The 27,838-nt window shown below is 36.7% G+C and overlaps 2 protein-coding genes across 2 annotated transcripts in view; both read left to right on the forward strand.

The window, feature by feature from the left end:
* Positions 1 to 18,423, forward strand: part of LOC123665270 (phosphatidylinositide phosphatase SAC2) — a 34,202-nt gene extending 15,779 nt beyond the window's left edge. Inside the window, exons 8-18 of the mRNA XM_045599597.1 lie at positions 382 to 547; positions 735 to 896; positions 4,529 to 4,599; positions 6,745 to 6,883; positions 8,948 to 9,075; positions 10,733 to 10,901; positions 11,474 to 11,636; positions 13,022 to 13,128; positions 13,970 to 14,093; positions 15,435 to 16,222; positions 16,644 to 18,423. Coding sequence (XP_045455553.1) covers positions 382 to 547; positions 735 to 896; positions 4,529 to 4,599; positions 6,745 to 6,883; positions 8,948 to 9,075; positions 10,733 to 10,901; positions 11,474 to 11,636; positions 13,022 to 13,128; positions 13,970 to 14,093; positions 15,435 to 16,222; positions 16,644 to 16,745 — 2,119 coding nt within the window. The 3' untranslated portion in view covers positions 16,746 to 18,423. The remainder of the gene's footprint in view (positions 1 to 381; positions 548 to 734; positions 897 to 4,528; positions 4,600 to 6,744; positions 6,884 to 8,947; positions 9,076 to 10,732; positions 10,902 to 11,473; positions 11,637 to 13,021; positions 13,129 to 13,969; positions 14,094 to 15,434; positions 16,223 to 16,643) is intronic.
* Positions 18,424 to 24,665: 6,242 nt separating this feature from the next.
* On the forward strand, positions 24,666 to 25,847 carry LOC123665259 (zinc finger protein 93-like). Its single transcript, XM_045599585.1, has one exon. It carries the CDS (start codon positions 24,666 to 24,668, stop codon positions 25,722 to 25,724), a length of 1,059 nt encoding a protein of 352 aa, XP_045455541.1. The 3' UTR covers positions 25,725 to 25,847.
* Positions 25,848 to 27,838: the final 1,991 nt, after the last annotated feature.

The raw sequence follows: 27,838 nt of genomic DNA on the forward strand, positions 1-27,838 counted from the left end.
TTTGATATTTAGATCTTTAGTTTGCATCTTTACAAATATGAATATATTGGATTCCAAAAATTTCTAATTTTATAGGCTAAGAGTTAGCTTCAAATTAAATTTATAATTCATGAGTATGTGTGTAATGCAGCCAGTTAGTGAATATTGTAATTTTTTTAATAAAAATTAATACAAAAAACCTTTATATTACTTTGTACACTATTTGTTTATAATTTTATTTCATATTATTATTTAACAAAAAAAAAAAAAAACTGTAAATATAAATATTACACAAATAAAACTGATTTAATCTAGTTACCACAAATTGATGTAGTTATTATCCTGTAATATTTGTTTTATTCATATACATGTAATATATTTTTTTTATTATTATATTTTTAGTCGTGGCATGCATTACGAAAATGTCAGTATTTTGATAAATGCGATTGCTGACGTTATTGGCGAAATGCGTTTCTGTTGGAGGGACGATCGTGGACTCATTTGCACGCAGAATGGCGTGTTCCGCGTCAATTGCATCGACTGTTTGGACAGAACTAACGTTGTTCAGGTAAGGTAGACTAATTCTGCTGAAATTGAAGACTGTATTTTAAAATTATCTTTTAGAAAATCGTTCAGAACATGTCGTGTCATATTGCACTAAGCTAAGGTCTCGCTCCAACTTATTTGTGAATGTATTTATGGACGATCCCTAACAATTCTGGTATCATCAAATTGATAAGATTAACTTTCCACAGACGGCGATAGCCAAGTACGTGCTGGAGCTGCAGCTGTGCCGCCTGGGGCTCGGCGCGCCCGGCTGCGGCCTGCCGCCCGCGCTGCGGACCGCCTTCCTCGCCATGTGGGCCGACAGCGGCGACCTCGTGTCGCGCCAGTACGCCGGCACCAAGGCGCTCAAGGTACCGAGTGACGGTGGCGTGTGTAGTGTGACCTGTGGCGTGTCCACCGCCTTCCTCGCCATGTGGGCCGACAGCGGCGACCTCGTGTCGCGCCAGTACGCCGGCACCAAGGCGCTCAAGGTACCGAGTGACGGTGGCGTGTGTAGTGTGACCTGTGGCGTGTCCACCGCCTTCCTCGCCATGTGGGCCGACAGCGGCGACCTCGTGTCGCGCCAGTACGCCGGCACCAAGGCGCTCAAGGTACCGAGTGACGGTGGCGTGTGTAGTGTGACCTGTGGCGTGTCCACCGCCTTCCTCGCCATGTGGGCCGACAGCGGCGACCTCGTGTCGCGCCAGTACGCCGGCACCAAGGCGCTCAAGGTACCGAGTGACGGTGGCGTGTGTAGTGTGACCTGTGGCGTGTCCACCGCCTTCCTCGCCATGTGGGCCGACAGCGGCGACCTCGTGTCGCGCCAGTACGCCGGCACCAAGGCGCTCAAGGTACCGAGTGACGGTGGCGTGTGTAGTGTGACCTGTGGCGTGTCCACCGCCTTCCTCGCCATGTGGGCCGACAGCGGCGACCTCGTGTCGCGCCAGTACGCCGGCACCAAGGCGCTCAAGGTACCGAGTGACGGTGGCGTGTGTAGTGTGACCTGTGGCGTGTCCACCGCCTTCCTCGCCATGTGGGCCGACAGCGGCGACCTCGTGTCGCGCCAGTACGCCGGCACCAAGGCGCTCAAGGTACCGAGTGACGGTGGCGTGTGTAGTGTGACCTGTGGCGTGTCCACCGCCTTCCTCGCCATGTGGGCCGACAGCGGCGACCTCGTGTCGCGCCAGTACGCCGGCACCAAGGCGCTCAAGGTACCGAGTGACGGTGGCGTGTGTAGTGTGACCTGTGGCGTGTCCACCGCCTTCCTCGCCATGTGGGCCGACAGCGGCGACCTCGTGTCGCGCCAGTACGCCGGCACCAAGGCGCTCAAGGTACCGAGTGACGGTGGCGTGTGTAGTGTGACCTGTGGCGTGTCCACCGCCTTCCTCGCCATGTGGGCCGACAGCGGCGACCTCGTGTCGCGCCAGTACGCCGGCACCAAGGCGCTCAAGGTACCGAGTGACGGTGGCGTGTGTAGTGTGACCTGTGGCGTGTCCACCGCCTTCCTCGCCATGTGGGCCGACAGCGGCGACCTCGTGTCGCGCCAGTACGCCGGCACCAAGGCGCTCAAGGTACCGAGTGACGGTGGCGTGTGTAGTGTGACCTGTGGCGTGTCCACCGCCTTCCTCGCCATGTGGGCCGACAGCGGCGACCTCGTGTCGCGCCAGTACGCCGGCACCAAGGCGCTCAAGGTACCGAGTGACGGTGGCGTGTGTAGTGTGACCTGTGGCGTGTCCACCGCCTTCCTCGCCATGTGGGCCGACAGCGGCGACCTCGTGTCGCGCCAGTACGCCGGCACCAAGGCGCTCAAGGTACCGAGTGACGGTGGCGTGTGTAGTGTGACCTGTGGCGTGTCCACCGCCTTCCTCGCCATGTGGGCCGACAGCGGCGACCTCGTGTCGCGCCAGTACGCCGGCACCAAGGCGCTCAAGGTACCGAGTGACGGTGGCGTGTGTAGTGTGACCTGTGGCGTGTCCACCGCCTTCCTCGCCATGTGGGCCGACAGCGGCGACCTCGTGTCGCGCCAGTACGCCGGCACCAAGGCGCTCAAGGTACCGAGTGACGGTGGCGTGTGTAGTGTGACCTGTGGCGTGTCCACCGCCTTCCTCGCCATGTGGGCCGACAGCGGCGACCTCGTGTCGCGCCAGTACGCCGGCACCAAGGCGCTCAAGGTACCGAGTGACGGTGGCGTGTGTAGTGTGACCTGTGGCGTGTCCACCGCCTTCCTCGCCATGTGGGCCGACAGCGGCGACCTCGTGTCGCGCCAGTACGCCGGCACCAAGGCGCTCAAGGTACCGAGTGACGGTGGCGTGTGTAGTGTGACCTGTGGCGTGTCCACCGCCTTCCTCGCCATGTGGGCCGACAGCGGCGACCTCGTGTCGCGCCAGTACGCCGGCACCAAGGCGCTCAAGGTACCGAGTGACGGTGGCGTGTGTAGTGTGACCTGTGGCGTGTCCACCGCCTTCCTCGCCATGTGGGCCGACAGCGGCGACCTCGTGTCGCGCCAGTACGCCGGCACCAAGGCGCTCAAGGTACCGAGTGACGGTGGCGTGTGTAGTGTGACCTGTGGCGTGTCCACCGCCTTCCTCGCCATGTGGGCCGACAGCGGCGACCTCGTGTCGCGCCAGTACGCCGGCACCAAGGCGCTCAAGGTACCGAGTGACGGTGGCGTGTGTAGTGTGACCTGTGGCGTGTCCACCGCCTTCCTCGCCATGTGGGCCGACAGCGGCGACCTCGTGTCGCGCCAGTACGCCGGCACCAAGGCGCTCAAGGTACCGAGTGACGGGCGGCGTGTGTAGTGGGACCTGTGGCGTGTGTGGTGTGACCTGTGGCGTGTGTAGTGTGACCTGTGGTGTGTGTAGTGTGACCTGTGACGTGTGTAGTGTGACCTGTGGCGTGTGTAGTGTGACCTGTGGCGTGTGTAGTGTGACCTGTGGCGTGTGTAGTGTGACCTGTGGCGTGTGCAGTGTGACCTGTGGCGTGTGTAGTGTGACCTGTGGCGTGTGTAGTGTGACCTGTGGCGTGTCCACCGCCTTCCTCGCCATGTGGGCCGACAGCGGCGACCTCGTGTCGCGCCAGTACGCCGGCACCAAGGCGCTCAAGGTACCGAGTGACGGTGGCGTGTGTAGTGTGACCTGTGGCGTGTCCACCGCCTTCCTCGCCATGTGGGCCGACAGCGGCGACCTCGTGTCGCGCCAGTACGCCGGCACCAAGGCGCTCAAGGTACCGAGTGACGGGCGGCGTGTGTAGTGGGACCTGTGGCGTGTGTGGTGTGACCTGTGGCGTGTGTAGTGTGACCTGTGGTGTGTGTAGTGTGACCTGTGACGTGTGTAGTGTGACCTGTGGCGTGTGTAGTGTGACCTGTGGCGTGTGTAGTGTGACCTGTGGCGTGTGTAGTGTGACCTGTGGCGTGTGCAGTGTGACCTGTGGCGTGTGTAGTGTGACCTGTGGCGTGTGTAGTGTGACCTGTGACGTGTCACACCATAGAACTCACGATTCAGTATCCCTCTGCTGAGCATTAGTCTCTTGACCCTAAGTAGGAGAATAATAAAAGCTTAAACCACGACGCTACTCCACTGTGAGTTGGCGGATATATTATGTTTATATATCACATGGTGGTAAGCGATTATTATCATAACCTTTAGACGCCTGCAACACTATAAGCATCACAAAGTGTCGCCGACCCAATAACCAATCCCCTCTAGGAGCTTTGGTCACCTTACTCACCATAGGAACAACACTGCTTGAAAACAGTATTATTTAGCTCTGAGCTTCCTTACGGTCGAGGTATTTCCCCTGTGGGGCTGCTCCAGATTTTGAGCAGGATATTTATTGCTGTGCCGATAGAGTAACTCATAGCGATATTTAAGGTGTATATGATGACAACCGGGACCAACGGCTTAACGTGCACTCCGAGGCACGCTCGGGAGACCCACAAGGCCATGCTACTGTTTAATTAATATTTACAGTGACACAAATGAAAATTGTTTTTTTTATAATCCAGGGTGATTACACGCGCACTGGGGAAAGAAAATTAACGGGAATGATGAAAGATGGCGTGGCTTCTGCTAACAGGTATGTATGTAGTTAGTATTGATAACATAAGTGAAAATGATTTTTAATATTATTAAGACCATAGTAATATAAGCACCAAATGTAACTATTACAATTTTTAAGGAACTTTTCATTAACAGATCCGGATGATTATAATTTTGTCAGTTGCCTTGTGAGTTTTTGTAACGAAAAGTCGGAATCGGCTTCATATAATAAAAAATGTTACCCACACTAAACAGTATAAAATGTAAAAAAAACAAGACCTTTAGTAGCTAATACACTGACTACGCCTTTATAAATTCAATATCTCTGTAGTTCTGAATATACTAATTACACTGTTTGATTACACCTAATAAAAAAGCAACTGTAATAATCGCTTGCACTACAAAATCTACAAAATTAGGGATGAAGAGAAGGTAGAAGGGTGTAGTAGAAGTTTGGGAAGGCATAGCTTTCAGTTACTTCATAGCCTTCGCCTACGTGACATATTACCGAAATCATCTGTGCTGTTTTGGTTAATTTACTAAAAGACTTTTATCTCCTTTTTAATTAAAAATGAATCGGCATTGTGTTGCTAAACGTAAAACTCAAAAATGGCTGGACTAATTCTAGTCTTTTTTTTAAAGTTTTGTAATACTTTGTAGGATGCTATTAAAGAAAAACAAATTGAGATAAATTTTATCACAGAAACTTTATGATTTTTAATGCGTAAGTATTTGAGAGGAAAACGTTATTATTTATAATAATATACTTTATTAATAATAAACAGTTACTCTTAAGAGTGTAATTTGAACTTCAGATTCCTGTTACGCCATTTTAACGACACCATAAAGCAATGTGCCATAGACATCGCTCTCGGTCAAGCTGTCAATGACGCGACCATAGACGAAATAGATAATCTATGGCACGATATTAAAACCGCTTCTCTATTGGTTCTTGAAAACATAGAGACAGAGCGACCAAAGTTAGAAATGATGCCATCCTATTTCGGACACGCGTTGACCAGTGAAATGGTATCAGTTGAAATTACTTACAAATTGGGGAGGTCAGTTTAGTATAATTATAAAATTGGTTTTTAGGGGCCGTTCATAAAATACGTACGTCACTCGGAATTTTATCGTTTTGGGCACCTCCCATCCCCTCAATATCACGATAAGTCACGCTTTCAGTGGCACCCTAAGAAATTTTACGTCAAAAAAGATAGATCCTACTCCTAGAAATGATTTTGTGATTAGAAATAGCATACAGATTAATAATTTATTTGTTTTATTTTGAAAATCAATTATTTGTCATACTAAGCAAAGACCCTCCCTCCCCTATTATTTACTAACGTATTTTATGGACAACCCCCTTACTTCACTTGTCTTTCATTATGACCTCCTCGCCATTTTGTTTTGACGCTTCAGTTTTACAAAAATGTATTGTTATGTGTCACTCTATGTGGCAATATATTTATTTACTTTTGCTTTTTGTTTGTCGAAATTACTAACACAGCAATAATCTGATAAGTTTTGTTATTATATTATCTTTTTCAATTTTTTACTAAAACACATTTTATTCCACTTATTAAATTAATATACATTATTTTATTTTATTGTTCACATTGTTTTTTAGAAAAAAAATATATCACTTATTACAATCATTGTGTATAATTTACTAAAATAATAAAAATAAAATTCAGTCTCGTCCAAGCCAAACTAAAAACAATTTAAGCGCAATATATTTGCCACAGACAAAATGTTATCTGAAATCATCATCCCTCTATAATCGAAGACATCTAACAAAAAAACTTATATTGGATTAAGAGTGTGACCATATTCAAAAAGAAAATAGGGCTATAAATTCTTTTTAGTTTAAACGTTTAAAAGACAGAATTTTCTACTGAATTAGATAGAGATAGAGTATTTTGAATACTCAAGATATATCACATACAATTTAATATATTATTTTTTCAATCAACACTTAATTGAATGCTTCAATATAGATTAAAATGTCGGCGTGTAAATTGTAAACGCAAGTTATAAAAAGGTAGTCATTTTCTGAAGTGTGACCTATTCTTCTAATAAACGTCTTGAAGTTAATGCGCGTCCCCATTACACCTTTGCTAGCCTACCTAGGACCGAATCTAGGTATTCTTCACTAAGGAATTACCCTTCTTTGTTTCAGATATTATCTATCGACGTTCAAAGACGCATTACGTCAGGTAGCAATAGATGTTATGACTGGGGAGTCGAGATCTATACCAGAGCAGTTAATAGTACCTGATTGTACTAAATGTACCTCCGTTAAGGTGCTTATGCTAAATGTGCGTGCATGATGAAGCTTACTAAGTTTAATTTTTATTACTATTTAAAAAAAAATCCTAGATTGGGCGCGTTTAAGCAAACAAACTTTTCAGCTTTATAATATTAGTATAAATGTATAGATTTTGCTCACAAATTGTTATATTAGAAGAAAATGTTTGGTTATTTCATATCTATTTATTCGATAGATTCGTCTTCCCGCGTAAATCTTTGCGTAGATTTCGCAGTAGTTCCGGGATAAAAAGTAGCCTAAATGTTGCTTCCCAACCTCCTCTATCTTCTAATGAAAATCCCATAAAAATCGGTCCAGCCGTTCACGTTGAGACAAACACGATAACCGTTTTAGTTATCGTGTTTGTTTTTATCGCATGTAGTTATTTTGTAATACGCTTTATACAGACAGACACTTCTATTTTATTTAGATGTATAGATTGTCGAATTGTTCTATAACTTCCGAACGACTGTAACAATTTGGATGTTTTTTTCTTGTCTTCATTTTTGTCAGGACAAGGTTTAAGAGGACAGTTGTTTAAAGACAATTTGGGAAAGATTGATGTTGAATACATAAATAATTTTAATTTTCTTAACAAATATAGTGGTACAAAGTTCGGGGTGTCAGCTAGTATTAAATGTATAGTTTGAAAAATGGTATGCAGTAGTTTGTTTTGATGTCTATATGTTATCAATAAGATTATTTTTGGGCTTGTTGGACTGCTTAAATTATAATAGTTTTATTTATTAGAAATATTGGAATTTAGAAGGAAAAAAAATGTTTTTACTTTGTAAACCATGATGTTACAGTTATGTCCTTTGTCTTTTTTTTTTTATTGACAAACTATCAAATTCTAAAATCATTGATTTAAACATAGAGTTTGTTTCCGAAAGATGAATGCACAAGTGCACGAGTACATATGATCTTAAATTTTGTTTTCAGCAAAGCAATGTAGCTTAGGCTTTTACATTATTGTTGCTATTCTGCCTTAAGGTTCCTTTCGTTACGTATGTAAGTTACATGTTCTATCAATATATTTATCGAGGTAGGGGATAGCAAGATATAACCTACTCAAAATTCTCAACAGCCCAATTTGAGAAGTATTAGAAGTATCACAGTCAAGATGGTTGATGTTTTTAACTTCTCACACGCACGGGTGCGCTGAACTTGCTTACCACAAAAACAAAACACTAATTATTATTTGCCTGTGATCTTCTTTTTTTTTATATCACTTGGTCGGCAAACAAGCGTACGGTTCACCTGATGGTAAGCGATTACCGTAGCTTATAGACGCCTGCAACACCAGAAGCATCGCAAGCGCGTTGCCGACCCAATCCCCAATTCCCCCCAGGAGCTCTGGTCACCTTACTCACCAACAGAAACACAATACTGCTTGGAAACAGTATTATTTAGCTGTGATCTTCTGTAAGGTCGAGGTACTTTCCCAGTCGGGCTGCTCCATATTTTGAGCAGGAAATTCCTGCTGTGCCCTACCTCAGTTGTCTTCTGTAAGGTCAACGTAATTCCCCAGTTGAGTTGCTCCAAATTTTGAGGAATATATTACTTATTAGAGGTCGTCCATTAATCGCGTGAGACTCGACCAGAGGGGGAGGGGGCGTTCGAAATAAATCACGAAACATCACACGGAAGGGAAGGGGCTATAATGAGATAAATGTATTTATTTATTTTTCGTTGAACACGTGATTTCCAAACCAAAAAACAACCGATAATCATCTATCTATCTCTCTATCTATCTATCAACCTTAATGTCTGTCTGGACATTTGTATCACATTGATTAATTTTCCAAATTTTCAATACATTTTTCACGAAAAAATACACGTGATTTTTTTGGTATGAAGTTGCGACAGCTAGCCCAAAACCTCACCATATATCACCAAGAGGGCTCCCCCCACAAGGTTATAAAGTTGGAAAAAACATCAAGTGATTAACGGACGACCCCTTAGGCCCTACCTAAATCTAAATCTGTTACTAGATTCTGACATTCACGAACCAGAAAAGCAAACTCTCGATCATTACCATAATAGTAATATTAAATTATATTATTATACCCAGGAGCAAGCCGCTCCCGATACAGCAGCGATGGCCCAACACGTGAAGTCTCTCATCGACGACTGCAAAAAGTTGCTAGTGGACACGGAGCCCGTTCTCGGTTCCTGGGGACTCATTGATGCGGACCCACAGTCAGTATTATTGATAGTTTTCATATATAACTAGGTCAGCAAACAAGTGTACGGCTCACCTAATGGTAAGCGATTACCCTAGCTTATAGACTTCAGCAACGCCAGAAGCATCGCAAGCGCGCTGCCGACCCTATCCCAATTCCCCCAGGAGCTTTTGTCACCTTCCTCACCAACAGGAATATAACACTGCTTGAAAACAGTATTATTTAGCTGTGATCTTCTGGAAGATCATTACCTTGCACCTTAAATTAAACGTGGTTGAAGAAACAAAAATCAAAAACATTGAACGTAACTTTTGGAGTGTGAACGCAAAACAGCAGTTGTAGCTTCGCCGCTATGATATCGATGTAGCGGCACTTAGTGAGACTCGACTTGCGACGAAGGTGAGCTCATTCAATATGGCGGTCATTATACGTCCTACTGAAAACGGAAACCAAATACTAAAACCCTACACTCGGGTGTAGGCTTTGTTGTAAAAAAACTCTATAATCAGGAAACTGGGAAGATATCCTCGTCACATCTCGGACAGAATTATTTACACTGCGATTACGCCTAAATAAAAAAAAAATACATATGTTTATTATATTAATATTATTACCCCAACTCTGGACTGAGATGACAGCATCAAGGATCAATTGCACCAGGAGCTCGGCCGTTACATTGGTAGTATTCGCCACAGCGAACGAATTTTATTGCTACTATATGAATATTTGAATGGTAGCCTTACCTGCGATCAATGTGGCCGAAACTTGATAACAAGATTGGCTATTGCAGTTACGTGAAGGCATAAGAAAGGGCACAAAGTGATAATCGACAATATCAATTAGGCTTGAATGCATCATTGTTGCTCTTGACGAGTATTATATTGTAGTAATGTAGAGGCTGAGGAGGCGAGAGGAGGTATTATTGAGGCAGGGCACAGCAAGATATATCCTACTTAAAATCTGGAGCAGTTCTTCTGGGGAAGCACCGCAACTTTACAGAAGATTACGGTTAAATAACACTGCTCTCAAGTGGCTCTGTGTTCCTGTGGCGAGTAAGGTGATCAGAGCTCCTGGGGAGGGGATAGGGTTGGCAACGCGCCTACAATCCTCCTAGTGTTGTAGACTCAGGTTGCAATAACCGCTTATCATCACGTAGGCTGTACGTTTGTTTGCCACACTGGTAATCTAAAAAAAAATGTGGAAACAGCTGTATAGTCACCTAAACAAACCAGTTTGGAAACAGTGGGTGAAAATGTTGTGAGTTGAAAATTCTCTTTTTTTTTTCTTTTATACTGGCAGCTTCTATAAATAATGGCCTCCTTAACACAGAAGAGTCAATAAAATTCAGAATTGTTATATTAATATGCCACATAAATAATAAGAGTGATTTATTTTGTGATTGAATTTTTTTTTCTTTTTTTTGTTTCTTACATTAGAATTTAAGTTTAAAATCGAAAATTATTTCATTCAAATAGGCTTCAAAGGCACTTTTGAAGCATCATTTTATAATTTAAAATATGAGTTTGTAATGTAAATGTTAGATCTGGAATGTAGATTCTGCAGAGAAGAATCAGTAAGGAACTTTGTAGCTACTGTTAAAAAAAAAAAACTATCAATAATTCAAACTTATTTTGCTTTGTCCAAAAAAATCTATTTAAATATTTATTTTTCAGTACTGGCGACCCTCAAGAAACGGAAATGGACAGCGTGCTAGTACTAACAAGCGAGGCGTACTATGTAACCGATTATGACGAAACTTCCGACCGTTTGTTATCTGTGCAACGAGTGCCATTGAGTGACGTAACTTCTGTCGAACTTGGGACTTTGGACTCTAGTGCTACAGTAATACCACTTAATTTCTATTATTTATATATTATTTTATTAATTTATATAGTAGGAATTTTAATAATATTGTTAACTTTACATTTTGACAATGGGCTTGTACAGTAGTCACAGTAACTGGCTACTGCGCTAGCGACTGTCGGTTTGATCTCAAAAATATAAACACATAACAACGGCCCCTATTGTAGCCCCTGTAGTAACGGGGTCCAAAATCACAAAACAACATAACACAACCACAAAATATCAGCCCACAACAAATATAAAGCTGGTGCTGGCCGGCTTAAATTTAATCAAGATCTGACGAGAACTTTTTGAGTCGTCTCTGAAAATGCGTGATTCATTTACATTTTTTTTTTTGATTTACTGAAAAATCAAGTCATTTTTTGCGACCATACACAAATATTTGTAGACTGTAATAATCTTTTAAAAGAATGTCGTACACGCCTTTAATGCCATTAAAACTAGTTTACATATATATCATGTAATTTGTGAAATTTAATTGTTTTTTTTTTGTGTCAAAATAAATAAAAATATCGTTCAAATTCGTCATTCAATTCGTACAATGATTTCAGCTATTCAGCGTGGGTCGTAAGAGCACCACGGAGCCAGTACACTGTATAAGGATCAACTACAAGTACAACAGCGAGACGGGCTACTTCCATATGTTCCGGTCCACTAGTCTGCGGTTCTTCAACAATATGGCTGTTGTTATCAACACTAAAGACGAGATGATTGGTGAGATTATAAATTAATAAACTAATCTTTAAATGTTATGCTAAGCCATAATTCTAGAAGAAATTATGTCTAAAGTTTTCTAATGTTTTGTAAGAAGTTTGTATCAAATGAAATCTTAAGAAAATTGGAAACTTTCACAGATTGTAACGATTATTTCAATAGCACACGTTTGAAAATGGACAACAGTATAGTGTTTGTTGTGTCAGTTCGTCAATGAATAAATAATTTTAAAATATATACTCTCTGTCTTTCTGTGTACATACTCTCTGTCTTGTCTTTGTGTGTCTCTGTACTTCTGAATTTCTGTGTATGTTTTTGCTATGTTATACATCATTTTCAATTTCGCGTATATTCAACTAGACAGTTCGCATATATACAAGTTTGTACGGATTTCCTTCAAATTGTGCTAACAGGCCCTGCAATCTGTTTCAGGGGTTATAATTTCCATTCCCGATCCGAGTCTGGGTGTAATATATATATTTACTAACGACCCGCCCGGCTTCGCACGGTTTCAAAAACTATCAATGTTCCTCTATTATATTACGCATGTATTATACATATAAACCTTCCTCTTCAATCACTCTATTAAAAAAAACCGCATCAAAATCCGTTGCGTAGTTTTAAAGATTTAAGCATACATAGGGACATAAGAATATAGGGACAAAGAAAGCGACTTTGTTTTATACTATGTAGGATTTGTATGTATAAAAAACGAGTATGCTTTAGTAAAAGCCACTAAAGTAAAAATTAGGAAACTTACTCTCTCTCTCTTTCTATCTTCACTAACTTACATCTCCCTCTCAACTTCCGTTCGCCTCGCCCGATCACACTTTTTGTAACGCTCTTGTCACGCATTCACCAGCTTACTCTCCAAGTCAAGCGTGTGTAAGAAGTTTTACTACAAAAATTTTAGTTATATGAGTATACTGTTACCTAAAACAGGCTTCAAGTTCCTTTAGGAACAAACTGTCTGTGTATATGTTTAATGCCATTATGTCAAAGGCTATTTTATCGGAGATACCATTGTTGTATCGACTCACGTAACAGGGAAGCGAAAGGGAAGACAGCGGGCGCTGTGCGGTTTCCTTTTTTTCTCCTTTTTTTGACTAAGCGTAGACAATCAATGACACAATTATAGTATAGGGCACAAAGTAATGTTTTATTTTTTTATTTTATTTTATTTTATTTTATTTTATTCGAAAACCAACAGCGTTACAATTCGTATATATATAACATTTAACATAATATTAACAATAATAAGGCCAGTAATAGGTTTTCCTATCTATACATCTTAGTACTGTTACAAAAGGGCTGTATTAAGAGCCGATATTAAAATGACTTGAAACACTAAACAAAATTACAGTAACATAAAAGATTTTTTTCAGAATCGTTACATTCAATTTGCGAGTCATTGATGGTGGCCCGCGATGTGGCGAAGTTACCTCCCGTGCCCTTCCACGATGGCGTCAAACTGGAGAGGAGGAAATCCAAGGTACTAATATATTTTTTTATTTTTTTATAGCAGTACATAAACGGTATTATAGTAGTCTATAGAGTAACAAACAAAAGACATGACTTAGTCAAAGACAATTCAAAATATTATAATAAAACGAATAACTAAGGTAGAAGAAAAGATGCGTAACATTATTCATTTTGTAAAAACGAGTCATAGTCGTCGTCGTCGTCGTCGTCATCATCATCATCATCATCATCATCATCATCATCATCATCATCATCATCATCATCATCATCATCATCATCATCACCACTTCTGTCTATCGCAGTCCACTGCTGGACATAGGCCTCCACAAGTTCACGCCAAAAATGGCGAGAACTCATGTGTGTTGCCCATAGTATTATAGTAGTGCACCGAAGTCGCTGCTGCCCGTCTTCGACCTGTGTCTTTCAAAGTCAGCAGTTGGGGGGCTATCCCGCCATCGGTTGGCTCTTTAAGTTCCAAGGAGCTAGTGGAACTGTGATATCCCTTCCGTAACGATCTTTAAGCTTTGCTTGTAATGTATTTGTGGTGTATAATAAAGAGTAGTATAAAAATCGAGTGTGTACCACTGAAGTAACCTGCTTTAGCAATAGCCCTTACATTAGGCCTGCACTGTGTCTTAGATATACGACACGTAGTTACCTTTTTAAAATTAGTCTAAACGTAGTTACGGCTTTGAGAAAAAGAAAGAAAGAAAATATGTGCTCGTACCTCTCTTTCCGTGATCACACTTTTCGTAACGCTCTCGTCATGCATTCACCTGCTTACTCCCCAAGTCAAGCGTGCGTAAAAAAGTTTTAATTCAATAAATAATCTATGTTCGTCGATCAAACAGATACACCCAACCCAGGGCTCATCCGGTGGAGCTAGATCTTCCCTGTATCTGGACTTGTCCCGTCTACCCACACTCACCCGAAACGTCAGCGAGACGCAACTTGTTGCGGATATACGAAGCGTCGGTGAGTTACTTGTTCGTTTTGCTGACGTCTGTACTGCCCCGTTTGGGACTAAAAATGATAGTAGTCGTTTGTTCTTATTTAATAGTCTCTTTATATAGATTTGTTCTATGATTATAAAAGTTTAAATTTCTTTCTTTAGTTCTCTTAGTTCCAAATTAATGATCACTAAACAGATTTTGAGTAACACAGCCTATTAAGAGAAATAGGGGTCTGCAAATCGTGTAATAGTAATTATCGATTCATTAGAACTTCTTAGAAGTAATTCGTGAATACAAACTATATGCATATACCCCTAAAAACATTAACTTTGTAGGTTAACTACAAAGACTGTTATAGGACCGTAAAGAATAATATATCAAATCTCAAAACTTAATGTTATGTTAAAGACACGTTTAGAATACAGTTAAATAAAGATGTTTACGTTAATCTTGGATGAATATATAATAACTACTAAATAACGGTTATTAGGATGAGGGTAGTTGATAAAATGAAATTGTAAAGGTGATCAAAATATTCAAAAATAGAAAAATAAATGTATTGCAAAGTTATAATTTTAATTTCTTTTCATAGCAATGGCAATTCATTTTAAAATACTTCCATAAAACATTTTTGACAATGATATTTAAACTTAACTGAAAATAGTCTATGACTTTCCTGCAACATATTTTTTGGAATAATATTATTAAGTAATACATAATTCTTTGATAAATAAAACTTGGTGTCATAGAAAAGAATGGATCATCAGTAACAAGTACGGTACTGGATCAAATACTACGTTTAGTTCCTCAACCGCTTGTAAAATGTACGAAATGGCCGAACTACCCGGGCTCAAGACTATCGCATTCGTCTACACAAACTGTTAGTTAATATTTTAACGAAATAAATGTTTTTTTTTTAAACTTATTGATATTATTTTACAAGTGTATAGTAGAAGGATGTCGTATAAATATTTGTGATATCGACAATTTTTTACTTTGACAAAATACATATTTAATGTCTTTGAAAATGTTTAAAAGTTGTATGATAATAGTTAATATACAATTTTATGTAATTTAGTAAGCTTCAGTATGATTTTAACGTTGTTAATATATTATTTTTAGCTAAAATACTATTTCATAATATAGAATATATATAGTATCTATATCTGTATTATAGATATAGATAGTAATAACTATAATTGTATATAGCAACACTGTCTAATTTACCATTTAGATGTTGTATTTGTCTATTTGAGCCCATATTTATAGTAATAAATTATAATGTTATAACTTTTTATTTAGTGTATTTGTGTACATTTAATATTATGAATATTGAATTATAATTATTTACTTTTTCCTGTAGGATCAAAAGCCTTAAACAACATGACAGAACAATTCAGTAAGTTAAATAAACTGAGTCACTCACTCAACGCTCGAGCTAGACCAAGCCTTCAACTAAAATTTGACCAAAGCGCTACCCGAACTAAGAAAATATTCACATTAGGCCAAAATAAAGGAGATAACAAGAAGAAAGGAAGCCTCTCGGATGGAATGAGTTCGGACTACTCATCTGATGACGAAAACAGAACAAACATATTTGAACCAACATTGGACAATTTTGAAAATATGCAACATTATATTGGCGACCAACAACGAAAAGACGATAATGACTGCGATTTGATACAAAATCCTCTATATTCTTCTAAAATAGAACCGCATGAAGAAGTTGTTGAAGCTAGCACGTCTGTTGGCCAAGAAAAACAGACATTAAAAACTCCAAATAATACAGCCAAGAAAAATCCATTTGATACGGAATCGATAACACCTGAAATTCAAATAGAATCGGAAGCCGCTAAACCTATACCACCAAATTCTCTAATGCTTTCACAAAAACTGTCCCATAGTTCGGGTTTCATAAACTTCGAAGATAACGAGAATGTTCCAGAAGGTGTCAATTATCATCGATCTAATTCTCAACACGAAATAACTTTGAATATTGCTCAATCGCACAGCGAGTCGGCTTTGAGACAGTTGAAAAATATGGCAAGTCCCGTGTCGAGCGCTACGAAAGAAATGGTCTTATCGCCGTTTTCTAAATTGGCGAAGGGTGTACAATCATTGGGGGCTAATTTGGATCCCAGAAAGATAAAGGTAATATTCGTTCATACTTTAAATTGATCTATAATATATATATACACTTCAATTTTAGTAGCACTGTTTTAGTAAAAGTAATATGTACATCTCACGTTATGTTTTAATGGTATTAAATTTTAAGCCTTGTAACTAACTCAACTTATATTGAAACTAGTAAATGTTAGTTTTGTTTGCCTATTTTTAACCGACTTCAAAAAAGGAGGAGGTTACTCAATTCGACCGTATATTTTTTAAGAAATATTTCATTCATGTATTCTTCATTCTACGTGACATTGGCGAAATCATCTGTGCTCATTTGGCACTATTAAAAGCCATTTTAACCTGAAGCAGAAGAAATATTTTATTATTTATTTATTAATATAGAAGTTTATACCAGGTATTGATCAAGATTTTTTTTTAATTTGTCTAAATATTACAGGGTTCGGTAACAGTGAAACATATATCTGAACAACAATACGAAGAACACAAGAAATTGCAAGAAAAATGGCAGGGTTGCAATACTCGTCTGGTTGCTCTCTAAAGAAAAAAGTACTGTGTTACCAATATAGAAAATCCATTCACAAAGGTATTGTATCTCAAAAAAAAAAAAACAACCAGTCACAAATGTATTATTATAGCCAGTAGCAAATTCGTGTAAAGGTTAAAAAATTTAGAAAGTATATCAAATACGTGCTAACTGTTAAAGCAAGCTAATTTTCCTTTGCTTAGTTCAATTATTAGAATAATTTTTATAGTATTATAAATTATAAAATTAGATACGACTGAGTCATTGACACACTCCAGATGTTTGATGAGTTCCAGTTATTTAGAAGAATTGTTATGTAATTAGAAAAATGAGTGTTATGGTAGAGCCAGACAGTCTAATTAGTATGACTATGATTGTCGGAGTAATGGATGTTAAAGAGTATTAGCAAATGTCTGGCATTTTAATGTTTTTGTCTCGTCCGTAGTTTGACATCGGCTAAGTCAACATTGATAGTAACGATTTTCAAAATAGTAATCGTGACGATATACGAAGAATCAAGTAATTGCTAATAGGTGTGAATCCAAGACACATTTAGAATTTATTTAGAGAGGCAATTTAAGTGGTTGAGAGTTAAATGTTTAAAAAAAATCTAAATCTTTTTTTTTAATTTTCATTAAACATTTAATTATGTATCTATCACCCTTTTAGCTTCCTCGTGGATTCGCGCCAAAATGTTGACTTAATTGACAAGTAAAGCATAAAATATTTAAAAAAATGTATTTGTATTTCTTAAACTAATAATATAAAAATATTTTTCATAAATAGAAATAAACTTAACAAATTCATAAATGTACTCCGAATTCTGCTCAATTTTTTGCACCAATATAGAGCTTGTAATTGCATATTAGGTACATCTTACGTGCGAATATATTATAGCTATACAACTAAAATATAGTAAATATCGTTATAAAAAAATTAAAGCAACTTGCCCTTAAAAATATTACAATAACAAAAAATCTAATTTGTAAACAACTCATCTTTATTCGTTTCAGTAAATGTATGTAACTTAGTTCTTCAATATGGAAGGCTTCTATTGTATAAAAGATCTAAACGATGGAGTAAATGGTCAATTTTATAAGGAACCATCTGGAAATAGAAGCACGCGTACCCAAAATTTTGTTAAGAAGGGGCAAAAACAAATAAATGTGCAAACTCGTTTAGCAATAGAAAACTGCATGTTGTTACTGCAACTTTCTATTCACCTTCACTATCTACACTACCTAAAATTTCTCAATTATCTAATCTACCTTAAATTTCAATATAAAATCTAAAATGTCTGCTATTAGGTTCGAGTCAGGGTGGAGTAAATTCAGCCCTTGCCCCACTGTGGGTACGCCCGTGTCCATTCTGTATATTTATTTGAAATTATTCTAGACTTGTGTTATCTAACTTACTACTTCGATCATATTACCCACCAACTATGATTCATATTGGTCCAGGTTGTCAGATTTATTAGCATTTGCACTCAGCAATACTTGTCAGGGTCAAATGAGATCTATTAGTTTAAAAGCTCTTAAAATACATTCCATGTAAATGTTTATTAATAATTCCAGTTAAGTAAATTTTATATATTATTACTATTTCTAAAGAGCACTTAATTTTTACTACACATTAATGATAAACTATAATACTGTAAACAGTCGACAAACTAAATTATAAGTATGTATGAACACCAAAATTTTTATTTAAATAATTGTGTTTGCTCGCAAACGAAAAAAAAAACCGACTTCAATTACATCGACCAGTAATACAACGTAGATCGACGAAATAATAGTCAAGCAACTACGCGTTATTAAAGATTACTCAAAAAGTAGTTATCAGATCTCAATAAAATTTATATGTGACCACATGATAAGCATCAGCTTTCGATTAAATTAAAAATTATCAAAATCGGTATACCCAGTAAAAAGTTATTACGGATTTTCGAGAGTTTCCCTCGATTCCTCTGGGATCCCATCATCAGATCCTAGTTTCCTTATCACGGTACCAAACTAGGGATATCCCCTTTCCAACAAAAAAAGAATTATCAAAATCGGTACATCCAGTAGAAAGTTATACGGTATAATACAACGTAGGTCGACGAAAAAAGCGTCAAGTAAAAACACATTATTAGATATAACTCGAAAAGTAGTTGTTAGATCTCAAATAAATTTAAATGGGACCAATTGGCACACACCACCTTTCGATTAAAACAAAATTTGTCGAAATCGGTCCACACCGGCAAAAGTTCTGATGTAACATACATAAAAAAAAAAAAAAAAAAAAAAAAAAAAATACAGTCGAATTGAGAACCTCCTCCTTTTTTGGAAGTCGGTTAAAAAATATCTTATGTAACTTACTATTTAACTATATCACACTTTTATAAATCGTTACATTTAGTTAAAGAAATATGTCTATATCTTCCTGACTCTGCTCAAACATTTTCACAAAACAGTGTAAAATAAAAGAAATAATATTTTGTCGACTCAAAGCTAGCTTACAAATCATTTCATCCTGTAATAACTTGAATTTTATAAACAAATACGAATACAAAATGATCAATTATTGCTTATTACCTCATTAGTTGTTGCAAATACAGTATTGCGATAGTTATAGTAAGAATTATACCTGAAATTCTATAATCTTACCTATTGATATTGGACATAATATGTTAATATACATAGTGTTATTTAAATAAATTTATTAGTATCAAGACCCCGACACGTCAAAGCGTAAATATAAAATCTGTATTAAATATTTATTTTAAAATTGAATCAATATTTTAAATTTCAAATAGGTACCTATTGGTTGTGATTAGTTCAATTTCTATTTGTAATAAGATTTGAAAGAGACTTCAAATTTATTGACATATTATTTCCTCCTATACAAGACATAAAATTTATCATTTGCAACCTATTGTATATTAAAACAAGTTTACTTATCAAAAAACTACAATATCATACAACAAACAGAGTAGCTTTATATTATTTAAAGATTGTCTTGCAAATATTTAAAATTAACTTACGTCTTTCTTTTTTTCTATATAGGGGTCTTATAATTATACTAAAATAGTATTAATCACAGAATACTCCTATTTTAGAAAGAAATATTTACATATTAAATACTTAAGCGAATGCCACATACAGCGAATAATATTTAACTTGTAGTATTTCTTCAATGTCTTTTAATAAACTATTTATAGAATGTAGTTTATTGTGCTTTTAAAAATGTACACGAAAATATTTCAACTCCTTTTTGATGCATATACAGTTATAAAAAGTGATATTCAAAAATATTTAGATCTTGCTTTAGACTGCCGGTGTTATGGTTCAAAATGTTAATTAGCCTGTATAGTACTATGTGTAGTTAATTTCTGGTACAAATTAACGGATTTCTTTGTTAAATATACCTGATTAAATTAAATTTAATTAAAGATAAGTCTTAGAATATGTTTTAATATTGAATGTTTGTTTGAGACTAAAAATGTTGCTCAGACTGTATTCTTATGAAGATTACGTTCCACTAAACGTCCGCAGCGATTGTAACACCTCTGTATCATTCCACCTAAGGCCCGTGGTCGTTGCGACCGACCGGTCGACGTCATAGATAACCGTTAGAGGTCCGAGTTGGCTTTCGTCAAAACGTGGCGGGAATTCGAAAAAACAACTCAATATCAAACTGTGTATGTCATCAGAACTTGATGAACTTTCAGAGTCATTATTTCTCATTCGTTTCGTCAAAAACGCAACGATAAATTCACGGGAATCCATACTGAATTTATATTTTACTCCAATCCACGCGAAATATTTACTCACAACCCCCATAGCTGCATGTTTTTATCATGCCACAAAGCGCCATATTGCGAGCACACAGCGTCAAATATGCGCTATCACCGCACCTATAAAATTCGCGTACAATGACCGTGGCGTTACGGCGTTACGTTAGTGGAACGGTAATTTCAGCGGTCGTCGTCGATAGCGTTGTGGGCGTTAAGTGAAACAGCCAAAGTATAGCATATTTTCAATAATTTAATGTTACCATGTTCTTAAATAAGATTATATTTAAATAGCTGCATAATGATTAAATTTGTTTGCTTCGATTTTGCTTACTGCTTACATATGTATATATAACAATACTAAATTTGTCAAACAGAATAACATTAATATATCCTGTTAATATATTATGGATTGGTAGTCTTGTTGCGTATTATAAACAAAAATTATATCTGTGTAGTCACAGGTGAAAATGTCACTTAAAAACTATAACGGCAAGCATGTAATACTACATTATGTATTTAGTTCATCAGAAAAAGCTAGCATGCTAGTTCTATCACATCTACGCAATATTTTTCTTTTAAGCTATTTTTTAGTTTGCTATAGTTAAGATTGAACAAAAATTGTGCAGTAGTTGCTGTCAAACTAATATACTCACGAGCAATCTCTGATAAGTAACCGGTAAACTGCAATGTCATATTAGTCTAATATATAAAATTCTCGTGTCGCGGTGTTTGTAGTTAAACTCCTCCGAAACGGCTTGACCGATTCTCATGAGATTTTGTGTGCATATTGCGTAGGTCTGAGAATCGAACAACATCTATTTTTCATCCCCCTAAATGTTAAGGGTAGTCCACCCCATTTTTTTTTTAATTTTTTGATAAATTATTAATTTTTTATTTTATTATAATTTGGCGTTGAAAAATACATTCAACCCTAAATGTTCAGCCTTCTACCACCGACCCCTATTTTTAAATAGCGTTTAGCGGCAAGAAAACGTTTGCCGAGTTAAATTATATATTTTTTGATTTACAAATAGTTTATATCTTTTATTACATTAGAGTGCAATTTTGAATAATAATCCGGTAAAAAATTAAAATTAATTGGCTAGGTTGATGAGTGTGAAGCATATCACTTGTGGCTAGATATGTGTAATTTGTTTTATAACAAGCAATTGTAGAAATGTATAACAGCTTTGTATGTGTGATAGAATAGAGGAGCTAAACATTAATTTATGATAGCATTGTATTGATGATATTACTTCAATAATATTCAGAAAAATATCAACGAATATATTTTTAATTTCTAAATACATAACAAAGACTAATGTATTCATGGAACAATATTGTGTAGTATTCATTTTATTTTAAATATATGTATCTACATTATAAATTATTTAAAAATTTACTGTTTCTCACACATATGTCGATATTAGATATTGACATACTTTTAATTTAATTTGTAATCAAAACCTTCAATATTATTTGTTAAGATTAAATTTTTATTATTTTATAATTTATATTTTCTCCAAGTTTCACATTAAATACAAGAAGTGGATGAATTAGCGACAAAAATCTTATTAGGTAGGTACTGTTTTACTAATAGACTACAGTTGAGTTTTCCCCGTGGCATACCTATTAAATAGTGTAGATAAATCATACCCATTATTTTTAGTGTGATTTTTTTAGTCATATTTTTTACTGTGTTAACAAAATAAATTGTACAAAAATTAATTTTTAACAAAAATAGCCAAAATTGTTTTGGATGAATAACAGTGACTAGATAATGTAATTGGTATTATTATTATTAATTCAAATCAATGTACTGTTTATTTATTTTGTCTGTGATTATTTTTGTTTGAAAAACGTTCTCTTTATTATTGATTAATTACTTATAAATAAAACTGCTTTAAAAACTTTTTTTTTGTAATTTTTATTTCTTCAGTTACCTATTGTCCTTGAATAATAATTTTTAGCTGAAAACAGTGTAAAGTGCAGTATACTATCTAAAGCCTTACAAATATATATGTACATATTTATAATTAATACTTATATGGTACCTAACAACCTACCATTATTAATATTTTTACGTAATAATTGTACTTTCTACACGTACTTGCCTCATTAGTACCATAAAATTCATTAAACTTATTTTCATTAGAGAATCCATGAGACCATCGATCGTCATGCCCACCACAGAGCACAATACTAATGCCCACGCAGTATAGATACAAGGAGTCCGAACGTAATGTTGAACGAATGGTCTCAATTTAGGGGATAGAATTTTTGCCGGCAGGGCGCGCCATTTTTTTTAAACAATGATAGGCTTGCGTTTGACCACTATTTCACCTGCCGATAAGTGAAAATGCGGTCTTAAATACAGCACGCTTACCTAGAAGTAACCTATTCACAGCCATTTTTCAAGAAGTACTCATTTAAATCTTTGCGCGGGAAGTTTTGTTGCTATGGACAGCTCTGGATAGCTATATTTTATAATTAAATTTAACATTCGCAAGCCAACGCGTGTTTACGTGTGATAATAATAACTAGTGGTCACCTAGAGGTCGAAATTCGACCATAATAAAAAAATTAAATTAAAGAAAACCAAAAAATGATGAAAATAAAGAACCTTTTTTAATTTTTTCAATTTGACTGCAGACTTTAACAATAAACCAAAGCGTATATATTTATTATTATTATTATTATTATTATTATTATTATTATTATTATTATTATATATGCGTTTATTTGTCAAATACATGTTAGTGTGTGTAATATTTCTTTTATTGATATAATATATTTTTATACATAATTTTAAAAAAATGTGCAGTCCTTGTGGATCTTCCCACCGTGCCTCGGAGAGCACGTTAAGCCGTCCGTCCCGGTTGTTATCATAGACACCTGATAGCAATCGTTATTCATAGTAGGGAATATATCCGCCAACCCGCATTGGAGCAGCGTGGTGGATTCAGGAGACGAACGAGGGTGCGTAGGAGGTGCTACTTAATGTGACTCCAGTAACGTCCCTGTGCTCGTATCAGGCCGGGATGGGAACCCGGTCCTGCTAGACATGGCGTCGTCGGGATTGTTCAGAGGTGAGCCGGACAGTGCCCATGGAGGAGAAGTCTGGCGAAGCCAGCCGGTTACTGGAGGGATCCTGTTGCCTGCAGATCCGGGACCCTCCAATTAAAGCGGCTGAAGGCTCCCGCAGGGGCTTGGTCGGTATTGCACCCCCAAGTGCTGAAGCCTACATACGGTCTAGGACTGCCTACCTAGGCGTCCTGGACATTACCCGTAAATACCCGTACTCGTGGGTTCCCCTGCGATACCAAAAAAAAACAAAAAAAGCGTGGTGGATTAAGCTCTGATTCTTCTCCGACATGGGGAAAGAGGCCTATGTCCAACAGTGGGATATTACAGACTGAAGCGAAAAAAATATATTCGCATTCTGCACTCTTTTTCTAGATAAACTACAAGTGTATGAAATTTCGTACTCCTCCGTCCGCGCTATTTTCGTAAAAAGGGGTACAAATTTTTTGCTTCACGTATTAATATATAGATAATAGCATCGGTACGTCCTAAGTTCTAGCGCAGCCAGTGGCAGAGAAGAAAACTATGATCTCGGTGTACATGACTACTATAGAAAAACCTGTACCTTTTGGACTCCTTGTATATATACTTCGTGATCATGCCTCTGGCGGCTATAAACCATTAAAAGCCGACGTTCCCTCATCACTGTAGTTGCCAAACCTATGTATAAGATCTTGGTTCATAGATTACCTAAATTATAGCATAGTAGTATAGTCATTGGTTATTTATCATTTAGGATTAACGATAGTATTAAAAAGGTCTACTTTGTCCCTAACCCTTTAGAATTATGAAAATAGTTAATAACAGATAAGTCAAATAAAGAGTAAATCCGTTTTAGAAACTTGTTTTTTAAATTACATACTACTTGAATATTTTGAAATAAAAATTAAAATAAGTTTTGTGATTACTAAAAGTTGGTAGCACTGTATAAATGTCAATTTTCATTTATTGGTACCTACTTTATTATTTAAATGACAGTTCGTGATATAAACAAGCACCAGTAGTCAACAAAAACGCTTATAGTTGTAAAAATATAGCTTTTTATAAATAGTAGCTAAATTCTAAACAGTAACATGGCAACCGCGTACTATATAATGAAAATGTCTAAAAATAGGAGTACAACAGACATTCATGAATATTACAGTAATTTGTACAACGATATAAACTTGAAAACTTTACTCCGTAAAGATAGTACTATTTGTAGGGTTTGTATGAAAGACGGCGCTTTATCAATATACGGTTCTAGAAAATTTGACGTAGTTGCGGCTTTGCGAATATTCGGTAATATAGAAGTTACTGAAGAAGACGAATATCCCAAATACCTTTGTAAAATATGTTATAAATTTATAAAAGACGCGACTTTATTTAGAAAAATAGCGGCACAAACTGATAAGTTATTAAAAACACCAATTAAAGAAGAGGACACCGATTTATCTCTGGACTGTAATGATCTTGAAAATACAGAAGACATTTATGATAAAGAGCCTCTTAAATCTTGTCCAATAACTGTCAAGTCTAGAAAACAATCTAAAAACTCCAAAGTTAAAGTAGCTTCGAAAGTTCAATGCTATGTGTGCAATAAAGTTGTGAACAAATCATACTACAAAGAACATTTAACTATGCATGATCCAAATCATCATAAATATGTCTGCGATATATGTGGTAAATCATTTAGATTACGATGCGCATATCACAATCACAGCTTACGTCATGGAAATGGCTTTCCATATAAATGCCAGTTTTGTCCATATAAAGGGAAATATGCAGAGCTGCTTAAAACACACATGAGGACTCATACGGGAGATTATCGATACATGTGTACAAAATGCCCTGCTAGGTTTCTATTTAAGAGCAACTTAAACAGTCACATATTAAATAAACACAAAGAAAGGGAACATAAGTGTGACTCTTGTAAAAGAGCATTTCACACCAAATTGGCTCTTCAGAGACATTTTGAAGTTGATCATCTAGGTATTAAAACACATGTTTGTAATATTTGTGGAAATACTTTTGGATACAGGAATGCAATGATGAAGCATCAGAGGCGAGTTCACAAAAGAGAAAAGATGACATTTTCTAGAATGCCATCATACTTACAAGCTGAAAATAAAAATCCTATATCAAATGTTTGATTTACTTATAATAATATTGTTATTCTCCTAATTTGATTTTACGTTTAATTAGTGTGTCCTAGCACATTTTCAGATCTGAATTATGAATTTTTCTCTGAGTCCAAATTAAATCTGACCCTCTTAGTATGTGTTATTGAAACTAGAACAATAGGGGGAAATTACCTTGCCTTACAAATCATAGGTGCCATATTGCGCGCATATCAAGTACCTACTGTGTTATAAAATATATACTAATGAAACTTGCTTGGTCTGAAATCAGGTTTGACTACCAGCTATCAATAAACTTAAAAAAGTAGAATGAATAACCATGTATTAAACATAATATTTAATATGATACCCAAATAAAATTATATAGCACAAACATTTTAGTTTCATTAAAATATTTTTAAACGGTTTTTTAAACGGTTTTATTTAGCTCACCCCGTTTGTTTTATTTTTTATTTATTATTTATTCTTGGGTCAAATTTAGTAATTCAAATTTCACCCTCTTCCTGTCAACCGATTAATCTGAAATTTTGTATACACTTTGGATTTTGGTGACAATACAATTATGTTTATTTATTATCATTATAAATTCAAGATGGCCGCCGCTACAAAATGGCGGATAATTTATGTTTTATTAATCCCATCAATATGGGTATCAAATGAAAGGGCTCAACAAGCAGAATACAATATACTATAAAAAATTGAAATCCAAGATGGCGGCCGCTACAAAATGGCGGATAACGTAGGTTTTATCAATCCCATCAATATGGGTATCAAATGAAAGGGCTCATCAAGCAGAATACAATATACTATAAAAAATTGAAATACAAGATGGCGGCCGCTACAAAATGGCGGCTAACGTAGGTTTTATCGATCCCATCAATATGGGTATCAAATGAAAGTGCTCAACCAGTATAATCAATGTACTATATAAAATTAAAATCCAAGATGGCGGCCTCTACAAAATGGCGGTTAACTTAGGTTTTATCAATCCCATCAACATGGGTATCAAATGAAAGGTCTCAACAAGTAGAATAGAATTTACTATGCAAAATTGAAATCTAAGCTGGCCGCCGCTACCAAATGTCTGATAACAATTTTTTATCAATCCCACCAATATGGGTATCAAATAAAAGGGCTTGACAAGAAGAATACAGTGCACTATACAACCTCAATATTTAAGATGGGCCTTGCAATAATGAAGCACTAAATGAATTAAACAGAATGCGAAATAAAAACTAAAAACTAGAAAATAAAAATAGGTAAAAAAACTTTTTAAGTTAAACGGTTTTATGTTAAACATACATTGCAATGTTTAAGATAAATGTACTAAAAACCAAAAAATAATAAAATAGATACAGTCGTGGGAATTATAAACATATGCATAGACTAGACTAAAATAAAACCGTGGGGCACGTCAATTGTCTACAAGTTGAAACATCTCTTTTATTTACATGGAGTGTATAACTATTGGAATTTCCATGAGCAAGAAAATAGTAAGTAATTTCCTCACCGTCTGCGGGCCAACTGCCTATTTTAACGACGAATTAAACGATTCTTCTATCGCACATTAAGTCGATAATTTGTAGACAATTGACGTGCCCCACGGTTTTATTTTAGTCTAGTCTATGCATATGTTTATAATTCCCACGACTGTATCTATTTTATTATTTTTTGGTTTTTAGTACATTTATCTTAAACATTGCAATGTATGTTTAACATAAAACCGTTTAACTTAAAAAGTTTTTTTACCTATTTTTTAAAATTATAGAATGTCTTTATGAATACATGTGGTGTCAAATTATTGAATAAGCTTAATTATTTAGGAAAAGAGTTTCTTGTATTCACAATAACCATATGTCAGACTACTTATCAGATGAAATAACTAAAATAGTTGAAAAAGGTAAATTAGGTAATAAATAAATAAATATTAATAATAACTATATTTATAAATAAATATATATTTAAAAAAATAAAAAAAAACATTACTAACAGTAACATAGACTAAGTGTATATTGTAAGTAAAATATAAGTGTACATATATGGTAACTAGGAAATAGATGTACATATACATATATGATAACCAGCAAATAAGTGATCCTGCAGAGAAGTATCAGTAAGAAACTCCG

This window comes from Melitaea cinxia, chromosome 23, assembly GCF_905220565.1.
Source record: "Melitaea cinxia chromosome 23, ilMelCinx1.1, whole genome shotgun sequence".
Classification (NCBI taxonomy): Eukaryota; Metazoa; Arthropoda; class Insecta; order Lepidoptera; family Nymphalidae; genus Melitaea; species Melitaea cinxia.